Source organism: Canis aureus, chromosome 16 (genome assembly GCF_053574225.1).
Source record: "Canis aureus isolate CA01 chromosome 16, VMU_Caureus_v.1.0, whole genome shotgun sequence".
Taxonomy (NCBI): domain Eukaryota; kingdom Metazoa; phylum Chordata; class Mammalia; order Carnivora; family Canidae; genus Canis; species Canis aureus.
Genome location: NC_135626.1, coordinates 46,187,897 through 46,200,477, shown reverse-complemented (window position 1 = coordinate 46,200,477; position 12,581 = coordinate 46,187,897). Strand labels below are relative to the sequence as shown.

General features: G+C 37.1%; 1 protein-coding gene across 11 annotated transcripts in view; it reads left to right on the top strand.

Moving 5' to 3' along the window:
* Positions 1-12,581, top strand: part of CEP112 (centrosomal protein 112) — a 392,220-nt gene that overhangs the window by 159,635 nt on the left and 220,004 nt on the right. For all 11 annotated transcript variants that reach the window (XR_013354742.1, XR_013354744.1, XM_077853716.1 and 8 more), the window contains one exon: positions 5,909-6,016. Coding sequence is in view for 9 of the 11 variants with exons in the window: in XM_077853716.1 (XP_077709842.1) it covers positions 5,909-6,016 (108 nt within the window). In the remaining 2 variants the exon portion in view is untranslated. The remainder of the gene's footprint in view (positions 1-5,908; positions 6,017-12,581) is intronic.

The window sequence follows — 12,581 nt, the reverse complement described above, 5'->3', positions numbered from 1 at the left end:
CACCATGTCAGCTTGGTAACCACGTGGGGAAAAAAAAAGAATCTTTCCTTTTACCCCATTCACAAAATTAATTCCAGGATTATAGACGTACAAGTGATAGGTAAAACAATAAAACTTTCAGAAGAAAATGTAGAAACATTTTTGATAGTTGGAACTAGGGAAAGATTTTCTAAATAGGAAACAAATAGGCATAAAAACCCAAAATATTGTTGAATTTAACCTTATTAAAATTAAATAAACTTCTCATTAAGAAAGTGGAAAGGCAAAAAAAAAAAAAAAGAAAGAAAGAAAGTGGAAAGGCTTCCTCAGAGTGGAAGATATTTGTAATTCAGATGTGGAGCTAAAATTCATTTCCAGAGCAGATCAACAACTCCCACAAATCGATCAGGACAGATACCAGAAATACTGTTTGTCCTATATCAACTTATGGTTTTTTTCTCACAAAAGAACTGTAGGTATAATCAGTTAATGTTATTCACTGGTTTTCCCTGCTAAGGATATTAGTTCCTACTAAGTCTTTAGCCAAGCACAGAAAAATGATGTCTTTCTGCCATTTATATCTATCTGCCTTCCTGCCTGTTTCTATTGATCTACTGATCAATTGATTGATCTATCTACCAGAACATACTTGAAGGTTAATTTTTATAGCTTACCTAAATATGTATTAAATACAAAAATATATTTTGAATTGTATATTCGTATATAACTGTCTGCTTGTTATAATGTGAATTGTACATGTCGAATTCCTCCAAATATAATAACACAAGAGGACTTTGCTAGAGAAAAAAAAAACAATAACTTATGACCCTCTTTGACAGTGACTACCAGGTGTCCATGCCTGCTTTCTTACTCATAGAGCCCTGATTTTATTTAGGGCAACATTAGACACAGTTTTAAAACTGCAGTTTCTCACCTTGCAGATGGAGCTTACTTTTTAATGTAGTTCTAGTGAATGAGATGGCAAACAGCATAATTAATTTGTTATTGACAGGAACTTGCAGGAAAGCTCCTTCAAAGGGTATTCAGCTCAGCTAATACGGACCCTTTGCCCTTCGCTTCATGTTCAGAGCTGCAGAAGCCATTTTGCAACTATTATAGGAAGGTTGAGTTGCAGAGACCTAACCCTGACATCTTTGAACTGCCAGTGTGGCAGCCTATTTTTGAACTTGTGGCACAAGGAAAAACATAAAGAGCCCATGTTATTTATGCATGCATGGTCTCTTGGGTTTTCTTTTCCATGTAGCTGAAGGACCCCATGCTTGAGGCACCAGAGGAGGAAAACACCACCCCCCCCTTCCTTCTTTAAACACTAAACATTCGCAGAAATACACCCAACTCCTTTTTGCTCTTAATTTGCCCACCAAGCTTTACTCCTAGGTTTTCTTGAAGCTAGAGTTACACTGTAAAGGAGTGTTGTTGTTAATTTCCTAACCCTTGAAGTTGAACGGAATGTAGAATGATGTATGAGGAAGCAGGATCTTTTGTATCTATGGCAACTGAGAACACTGTTTTTATACAAAGTCTTTTACAAGACTTTAAATTTTTTTGTTACATTGTTGAAGGAAAATGGAGTGGGGCCTTGCATTTTCGGTCAGTATCATCTAATATGACATGCATTTCCTTTTCTTATATCAGTTATTTACTATGAATTTGTCTTAATGTTTAGGTATAAAAGGTCTTTTCATGTGTTTTAAATTGTTATCCATTTTGGTTATAGAAGATGATTCTGTTTTTTCTTGAAGGTACTGAATTTTTACACACATAGAGTACATAAAGGCCTTAGTTTTTATTTTAAGTTCTAAGTATTTTAACTATTTAAATACTTATTTACTTTTAATATACAATCTGTACCGAGATAAAATAAGAACCTAAAATCAACTTCATATGAAGCTCTGTCTTGAAAGTACTAAATAAACCAGATCTTCTCTTCTTGATACAGCTTTCCTTTTTTTCATCCCCTTTTGCTTTTGCCAATTATTTTATTCATCCTTAAGGATTTAATGCATATTTATTCTGCATACTATACCAATTAGTTCATAATTAAGATACAAAAGAATTATAAATCATAGTTCCTTTTATTCAGTAGCTCATGATCTAGATGAATAAACAAAGCTCACACGTTTGAAACACTTCCATACTATAGAGAAAAACAGCGTGCTATGGAAATAGATGTTAAGTCCTTGAATGTAGAGAGAAGGAAGGCACTTTATAAGTTGGTGGGATTAAAAAACACCTCAGAAGACACCTAGGTGGCTCAGTGGTTGAGTGTCTGCCTTTGGCTCAGATTGTTGTCCCGGGGTCCTGGGATTGAGTCCCACATCAGGCTCTCTGCAGGGAGCCTGCTTCACCCTCTGCCTGTCTCTGCCTCTCTCTCTGTGTCTCTCACGAATAAATAAAAATAAAATCTTAAAAAAAAAAACACCTCAGAGAGAGGAGAGTAGATGAGTCATCCTTGAAGACCATCACTTTGGACGAGGGGAAAAACTTGAAGGGGCTTTCCAGATAGCACAAAGAGCAAAAGGCTCTTTTTGAATCGAGACATGGCTAATGTTGGAAATGCCAAGGATCTTGGAGTATAGGGAGCGCAGACTGCCTTCTGCTGGAGGTCTGATGTGAAGAGCACTGAAGTAGAGAAAGACTGGAAACCCATGTCTTGAGTTAGAAACAGAGGGCAACAAAGTGGGCTTGAGTATGGGTCCTTCAGTAATTCCTTAGTAAATGTGTTCTCGGCCACTGTACTGACTACCTGTGGATCAATACTCTTACAACTCTGATTGTTGAATTTGGAAGCAGATGACTTAGTGTTATTAGGGTTGCACTCTTTGGATTTTACGAAGAAATACTTAGGCTAAATCTCATGCCATAATTTAGATACCCCAGACCTTGCTGTGAGAAGCAGGAAGCAAGATGTACTGTTGGACAGCAGTAGTGAGTGGCTATATGCATTTTTTTCTTATCTAATGCAACTGGCTACTCTTCACCTAACATCTTTGCTTCTGGAGCCTTAAGGTTTAATCATGTCTGAAAAAATGCATTTGAATGATTTTTTTAAAATTTAAGATGAGAAACTGAAGGAACATTTTTAGGATTCATTTCCTCTGATATTCATATTGTGTCTAATCCTAGCAGTTGCCAAAAGGTAACCTGGAAGAGAGCATGGTGTACAACTAAAAAAGAAACATCTCAACCAATCAGTGAAGCAGAATAATAAATATAGAGTAGCCACTGGTAGGACGATTGTCATATTAACTGACAATTGTTTCAGAAAAAAAAAAACAACACAAACTTCTGAGACATAGTCAAACCAGAGGAAGAAAGACAAATGAAAAACTGCACTAGGAAGGTGCCATTTTCATGTTATTTATATGGAGCGATTTTTCATTACTATATATAAGAACATTTCTTTCTTGCCACATATAAATGAGCATCTGGCAAGAGCAAGATAATCATACATTATCTCTAATTTTGTATGTGATAGAAAGTGTCAGATTCAACATGATCTTGTATATGTTATTAAGAATCTGCATCCTAAATGTTGAAAATTGTTTATTCAGCAAATCTCAAACCTAGGTATATACACTTGGTTTGTCTTTTTTCTGCTTCATTTGATTATTGGGTCCCTATAGGTGCCAGGCAGTGTGCTAAATTGTTTGGATACGTGAGTGAACGTGGGGTTACATTACCATGGGTGAGGCAGACATTAAAATGAGCCCTAAGGAGTAAGTAAATTGTATTATATACTTGAAGGTGATATGTCCTATGGTAAAAAGGAACAGTAGATCAGCAAAAGGGAGACTTAAGAGGACTGGGGCAGGAGGAGGGCTGCAATTTAAATAGGGTGGTCAGGGAGGCTTCACAAAGATGACCTTTAAGCAGAAACTTAAGATTTTGAGAAAAAAGCCATGTGACTCTCTGAGGGGAAGCTTCCAGAGGATCTCTGGCATGTCTCTGGCATGCAAAGAGGCAGATGGGCTGGAATGGTGGTGGTGATGGTATAGAGTAGCAGAGATGAATTGAGAGCAGTACCTGGGATTGGATGAAGCCTTGTGGGATATGGCATAGTGTTTGACTTTTAATTTTTTTATGATAACAGCTTTATTAAGATATAATTCACATATGGGGTGCCCAGGTGGCTCAGTCAGTTAAATGTCCAACTCCATCTCAGCTCAGGTCTTGATCTCAGGGTTATGAATGCAAGCCCCATGCTGGGCATGGAGCCTCCTTAAAAAAAAAAAATTTTTTTTAAAAAAGGATATAGGGATCCCTGGGTGGTGCAGCGGTTTAGAGCCTGCCTTTGGCCCAGGGCGTGATCCTGGAGACCCGGGATCGAATCCCACGTTGGGCTCCCAGTGCATGGAGCCTGCTTCTCCCTCTGCCTGTGTCTCTGCCTCTCTCTCTCTCTCTCTCTCTCTCTCTCTCTGTGACTATCACAAATAAATAAAAATTTTAAAAAAAGGATATAAATCACATACCAGGAATTAAATTCATTTTAAGTGTAACAATTTAATCATTTTTAATATACTTAACAATTGTGTATCCATCAGCATAATAGATTTTTAAAAAAGATTTGTTTATTTTAGAGAGAGAGAGCATGAGCAGGAGGGGCAGAGGGAGAGGCAGGTGTGGAGGGAGAGGGAGAGGGTGAGAATCTGAAGCAGACTCCACGCAGAGCGCAGAGCCCATCTCCTGTCTCAGTCTCATGACCTGAAGATCACAGCCCAAGCTAAAACCAAGAGTAGGTCGCTTAACCAACTGCACCACCCAAGCACCCCAGGACAATCAGTTTTAAATTTCCATTGCCTCCAAAAGAAATCTGACACCCTTTAGCAGTCAGTGCTCACCCTCAACTCCCTCTCACTCTAGGCAACCACTAGTCTACTTGCTGTTTCTATGGATTTGCCTTCTGTATCACATTTAATATAAATGGAATCATAATACATAGTCTTGTGTGTGTGACTGCCTCCTTTCACTTAGCACAGTGCTTTCAAGGTTCCCCATATTATAACACATATTAGTATTTCATTCCTTCTTATGGTTCAGTGATGCTCCTATGTATCGACCTTGTTTTGTTTATCCATTATCCATTGGTGAACATCTGGGTTATTTCATACTCTTTTTGGCTATTATGAATAATGCTGCTACAAACATTTGTGTAAGTTTTTGCGTGGATGTTTTAATTTCTCACCCAGGAGTGGAATTCCTGGCACATATGGTAACCATGTTTATCCTTTTGAGGAACTGCCAAACTGTCTTCCATTTTACATTCCCAGCAGCAGGGTTTGAGGGTTCTGATTTCTCCACATCTTCACCAATACTTGCTGTTATCGGTCTTGATTGAAGCCATCCTAGGGGGCGCGAAGTGATACGTCATTATTGTTTCAATTTGAAATTGCCTAATGGCAGTGATGTTGATCGTCTTCTCATATGCTTTTTTGGCCATTTGTATATCTTCTTTGGAGAAATATCTTTTCAGTTCCTTTACCCATTTTAATATAGAGTATAATTGCCCATTTCTTAGTGGGCTGTAAGCATTCTTTATGTATTCTTGATACAAGTCCCCTGTCAGATACATGGCTTACAAATATTTTCTCCCATTCAGCATATGCCAAGGCCTTAAAAATTCTTGTAGAATAAATATTTGAATATTCAAAGTTATATTTCCATTATAGTTCCATTTTTATAGCATCAGAATGTAGTCAGTTATATTCCAGTGTTAATTTTCCTGACAAACTATTAAAGATATGTAAATAAATTGACAGAGCTTTCATTATCTTATCATCTTAAAATTCACCATTATGATCCATAGGGGGTGTTTAAAATCTGCCATTTTAATGAATGGTCAAACTACAAAAACATGGAATAAATTTTTTGTTTAAAAAATATAATATTTGATTTTTAAATTTTATAGATGGAAAAAGTGGAGGCCGATCTAACTAGATCCAAGTCTCTTCGTGAGAAGCAATCAAAGGAGTTTTTATGGCAGCTGGAGGATGTCAAACAACGATATGAACAGCAGGTTAGTCTTTCATTTTGATGATGCCATTGAATTTTTAAATGCTATAATCTCTTTTGTAAGAATTTCATTATAGGGGTACCTGGCTGGCTTAGTCGGTGGAGTATGCAACTCTTGATCTTGAGGCTATAAGTGTGAACCCCACGTTGGGTGTAGAGACTTAAAGATGAAATCTTAAAAAGATATATGATAAAATCCCTTCACAATGAAAATGTTACTAAGAATGTTATTATCAATACATATGAATCATTTGAAATAAAATCTGTTTTAGTAAAATCCAGAAATAGGATTTTAGCTCTTCACTGAAGTCTATTACAGTGGTTTGTTAATCTGCATGTTTAATTGAAACTTTTATTGTAATTCTTGAGTCCTTCTGTTCCTGTCAGAGCATAAATCTGAGTTGCTTATTTATTTAAGAAATAGTTTTTGGTACCTACCATGTCCCGACTCTGGGCAGAGCAGTAAGCCAACTGACGACGTACCTTTTCACACAGAGCATATACTGCATTTTTTAACAATCATTTAAAATTTTTTTTCTAATTTAAACTTAGTTAACATATATAGTGTATTATTAATTTCAGGGGTAGAATTTAGTGATTCATCAGTTGCATATAACACCCAGTGCTCATTCCATCACGTGCCCTCCTTAACGCCCATCACCCAATTACCCCATACCCCCACCAGTCTTCCCTCCAGCAACCCTCAGCTTATTTCCTAGAGTTGAGTCTCTTATGGTTTGCCCCTCTCTCTATTTTTATGTTATTTTATTTTTCCTTCCTTTCTCCTATATGCATCTGTTTTGTTTCTTATATTCCACATATGAGTGAAATCATATTGTATTTGTCTTTCTCTGAATGACTTATTTTGCTTAGCATAATACTCTCTAGTTCCATCCATATCATTGCAAATGGCAAGATTTCATTCTTTTTGATGACTGATATTCCATTGTATATACATACCACATCTTCTTTATCCATTCATCTGTCAAAGAATATCTGAGCTCTTTCCATATTTTGGCTATTGGGACATTGCTGCTATAAACATTGGGGTGCAGGTGCCCCCTTGAATCACTCACTGTGTTTGTATCCTTTGGGTAAATACCTAGTTAGGGCAGTTGCTGGGTCATAGAAACTTGTCAAAGAATTTATCAAACTCAACACCCAAAAACCAAAAAATCCAGACAAGAAATGGACACAGACATGAGCAGACATTTCTCCAAAGAAAACATACAAATGGCTAATAGAACATATGCTACATTTTGGTGAGCAGCCAGCCTATTAATTAAAAAAACACAAAATAATTTCGGAGAGTGACTAATGAAAGAGGAAGAAAGTATGTACAGAGGCCTTGTTGGGTGGAGGTGGAAGGGGGATTACCATCATTGACAGGTGGTCAGGGAAGCCCTCTGAGCAGGAGAACCTTGTGCTGAGAATCTTGAAAACCCGGGATGAGCCAGCCATGAAGTCTCTTGGAGGAATAGTATTCCAGGCTAGCGGAACAGTGAGTGCAAGGATCTGAGATGAGAGCAACTTGAGAGTGTTGAAGGAACAAAAATGACAGAAAAAGACGGTTCAGCAGGAATGTAGAGGGGAAGATTCCAGCTGTAGGAGATGGGGTGAGAACTCGGCTTGGACTAGGACCAGGACAATCCAGAGCAGCATAAGAAGTTTGGATTTGGATCTGCATCTTATTTACCTAATAAAAAAAGTTTTATTTTCATCTTTTCTAAAACTGTATTCCTGCTAATTCTTGGAATATTCAAGGTGGTTATTAATTTTTACTTATTTGTTTAATTTGCTTGCCTTGTTTCCTTAAACATCTGGAAAAATGTTAATTAGCTTAATTACTAAGTTAAGAAATTGTTTTTCTAAAGACAATATTTGAATCTTTTTATTCTGAAAACCTGAATAATTTTTTCATTATTATATTTTCAAGTCCTTATTAAGTGGCTACTACATCAAAAACTAATAATCTTGTAATGATTACTGAATTTTAATCCCTCTCCTAAGTGATAGCAATTAGGGGCTCAGTTGAGTTCCATGAAAAGGAATTCTGATCTGACATGTATGTAACCTTATGGCTGTTATGTTGTTGTCGCTCTTTTAATTTTAAAATGTTTGTAAATATACCTGAGTTACTTTCATAGTGATGGTTTAAAGTTCGCAAATCGGTCCTTCTTTATTTGCATTATCTGCGTTTTGCTCTATTCTGTCTATGCAAATCACACCCATCCTTCAAGACTTGCTTCCTGCTCCTACACTTCCCTACAATGTCACAGGACCTTTTTGGCCCACACCCAGTTCTTCCTTCTCTGAAATTACAGCATTAATCATCTCATTATTCTGTACACTTAAATCAGTTCTTGTATTGTAAAATATCATGTAGAGCTGTTTTTATCCAGGGTGGAGTGCAGTCTACAAGGAAGCAGAAACTTTCTCTTCTATTTCTTCCAATCTCTGTTACATTATATTTCTGATTGAGCTGATAATAGAAATACATTATAGAATTCATTATATTGTTTAATTGATTGGAGTAGAAAAGATTAATTGATTGGGAGAAAGAAGGAACATAAGATGACCAAATATAAATAAGAATAGTAAGGAAGGTCAAGAAGTGTTGCATATTATGCTCTAGTTATGAGGTATAACTGAGATGATTTGGGGATTAAAAGCAATATTAAAAGCAAAAATAAAAACAAGAGAAATGTCAGTTCCTCTAAATAAATTGGTGGAGTAACAGGAAACCCCAACTCTGTCTCCCAGGTGGAGAGAGGAAACTCAACAAGTTAAAAACCATTTCTGGGGATCCCTGGGTGGCGCAGTGGTTTAGCGCCTGCCTTTGGCCTAGGGTGTGATCCTGGAGACCCAGGATCGAATCCCACATCGGGCTCCCGGTACATGGAGCCTGCTTCTCCCTCTGCCTATGTCTCTGCCTCTCTCTCTCTCTCTGTGTGACTATCATAAATAAATTAAAAAAAAAAATTAAAAAAAAACAAAACCATTTCTGTGACACAGATATGACTCAGAAACTATTGTGTTTCAGGGTGAGTATAAGGAGGAGACGCATTCTCTTTGAGAGTTTAAAAAATTATATTTTCAGGAGTGCCTAGGTGGCTTAGTCTGTTGAGTGTCTAACTCTGGGTTTTGGCTCTGGTCATGATCTCATGGTCTTGAGATCAAGTCTCAAATTGGGCTCCTCCATCAACAGAGTGTCTGCTGGAGATTCACTCACTCTCCCTCTGCTCCTCTCCTCCCTCCCTCTCTCTCTCTTCCTCTGCCTCCCACTCCCCACTCAGTTTCTCTCTGTCTCTCACTTTCTCTCTGTCTCTCCCTCTTGCTCTCTAAAATAAATAAATAAATGAATAAATAAATAAATAAATAAATAAATAAATTTTAATTTGTATTTTCTTTTTGGTGATAATCTTCTGGTGGCAAATGTATAACCAGATATAGCCAAGTGACTTCAATGCCTGATTTGCATTTATTTTGTGATTGTTTTGGCACATCTCTGGCTTCTTAAAGTTGGATACATAAGAAAAATCACCATGGAAAATTAACATTTGACTAAATAAAAATTATTTTAAGTTAAAAAAAGAAGAAATAATATTTTGCAATGAATGTGATAGGCCAAAAATGATTCTCTTATAAAGTTAATAAATTTGTAACAAATAAAAATAATTAGTGTATAAATTAAGTAATTATCACAAATCATAAGAAAATCATTAATGTCCCAATAAGTGACCTCGCAAAGGACAGAAACAGATAAGAAACTAATTGAATAAATGACCATGTAGAAACATCTTTAGCCTTAGTATCAATAAAAATGCAAATTAGAATTAACAATGATGTACCATCTAAAATTGGCAAAAGTTTAGTGAAATTTGTACTTTCATATATTGCTGGTGACATTTAAATTAATGCAGCCTTTTTGGAGAGGATTTTGGCAGTATCTACCAAGAGTCATAAAAAGTATTTATACCCGCTGGCCCAGTTATTTTTAATCTCAGACAGAAACATTCAAACAATAATATTAGTTATTTTTTAGGTGATGGAATCATGGTTGATTCTTTTTCTATACTCCCTCCTTTACACATTGTGACTGTCTTTTTTAATGTGACAGTTATGTTTTTAATTTAAAAATACACTTACATCGTGTGAATCACCAAATTCTACACCTGAAACCAATTTTACCATATATATTAACTAACTAGAGTTTAAATAAAAACTTTAAAAAATACACTTGTGTAAATTTTGGAAGAATGTAGGTTTCAAAGGTTTTTCTCAGAATGATAGTTTTAAAAATCTACTAAAGTTTTCTCTTTGTATAGTCTTGCCTAAAAATACTTAATCAGAGAAATTAGTTTTTTAAAGAATTGATACTATTTATAGAAACTACATGCTGTGGGGGTGTCTAGGTGGCTCAGTTCATTGAGTGTCTGACTCTTGATTTTGGCTCAAGTCATGATCTCAGGGTTGTGGGACTGAGTCCCCTGTTGAGCTCCATGCTTGGAGTGAAGCCTACTTAAGATTATCTTCTCCCTCTCTGCCCCCCCCCCCCCGCCCCCCGCTCCTGCTTGCACTTTCTCTCTCTCAAAAAAAAAAAGGAAAGAAAGAAATGTTGGCAAATCGAACTCCAATAAAAAAATATACAAAAAAAAGAACTTTGCCAAGAAAAGATAAAAAAAAAAAAATTAGCACAGAACAAGGCACAGCAAAAAAAAAAAAAAAAAAAAAAGAAAGGAAGAAACTGCTGTTGCATTAACTTTTCTGCATTTAATTTTCATGAAAAGGGGATAAATGATACAATTGTCATGCAAGTGTGTGACAGTAGTTAAAAAAAAGCTCACTTAAGGATCTCTCAGATCTTGGTGATTTCACCCATTTTATTCTTCCTGTATCTATAGGCCTGTTTATTAGACTTGGTGTTGAGATTGAAGATCCCAGGCAGTAACTCACTAGGAAAAGAAAACACAGGAATACGAGCTAATAGATTTTAGGAGAATATTTATTTATTTATTTGAGAGAGAGAGATAGAGATAGCCAGAGAGTACAAGCAGGGAGAAGAGGGAGTAGCGGACTCCCCACTGATCAGGGAGCCAACTTGGGACTTGATCTCAGGACCTTGATCGGGACCTGAGCCAAAGGCAGGTGCTTAACTGACTGAGCCACCCAGGTGCCCCAGGAGAATATTTATTGATGTGATAATATGCCAACTTTTAAAATCCATTCCAGCAGAAAATTTTATTACCTGGAACAGTAAGTAGTCCCCCAGACCACTCCAAATTGTTAAGATTTTTACTGTGAAAGTTTATTATGAGAAATGATAGGCATATAGTTGTGGTCCCTACAAGCTAGCAAAAGTTCTCTAAAAATGAAGCCAATTAAACTAAGCTCATTTCCTTTTTTGAGCGGGGGTCAGGCTGGTAGATAAGGAAAGTATAGCTGGACTTCACTGAGCCACCTGGTAAGGTCCTTCATGAAGGCAATATGGAAAAAATGGTTTAGATATTGGTGCAGTTATGTGGCTAAGTGGTAGGTCAAAGGGCCATCACTGGATGATGATACAGAGGTAATGTTCCCTGCTTCCCCAGAGTTCAGAGGAGTAGTTAACACGTGGGACATGAAAATCAGTACTCTGAAGCTTTAAACAGCTGAAATTAAGATGATTAAATTTATTAGGATTGAATATAAAATCCTATGCTTAGATTTAAAAAATTATCTGCAAAAAATACAAGGCAGGGGTGAGGTGTATGAGGGGTATAAAGGGCGGGGGCAGCAAGGCAGACAGAACAACATGCCTGGGATGATGTGGTAATGGGCCCAGTACATTGTTTACACATCAGGTCACATAAGGAATAAGTCAGTTCTAGTTGCCACATTTGAAGTAGGACATTGACAAAAGCATGTTCAAATGAAAGTCTCCAGAATATAGAAAGACTTGGAGCTATGTCAATGAGAGTATTTAAAGGAATTTCAGCAAGAGAAGACAAGACTAAGGAGAGTAACATATCTATTTATTATTTTTTAAAGATTTTATTTATTTATTTGACAGAGTGAGCACAAGCTGAGAGAGAGGGAGAAGCAGGTGCCCATCTGAGCAGGGAGCCCAACGTGGGGCTCCATCCCAGGACCCTGGGATCATGACCTGAGCTGAAGGCAGATGCTTAACTGAGCCATATTTATTCTTAAATTCGAAATCAGTCATCTATGAAATAGTAGGATTGGTCTGTATGGGAATATCCCAGTAGCCAGCAGTTAGTAGACCTGCTTGGGGCCACGGCCCACTTCTGGATGCTGTGTGTGAACTCAGCCACGCCCCTCCTCACAGTGGTCTTGCAAGGCAGAGACTATTACGTATTTTTCCCATCTTCCAGTTGTAGAAACTGTAGCGCATCCTCTTAAGTAACCTGTCCAATGTCCCACACACTTGACAGAATCAAGCCTGAACTGGAGCCATGCTCCACTCTAAACAGACTCCCCTTGCAGTTCCAGGAGACAGAAATTGAACCCATGTGTAGATAACACTGGGAGGCATATTTTGACTCATTTCAAAGTCATTCTTTCCTAAA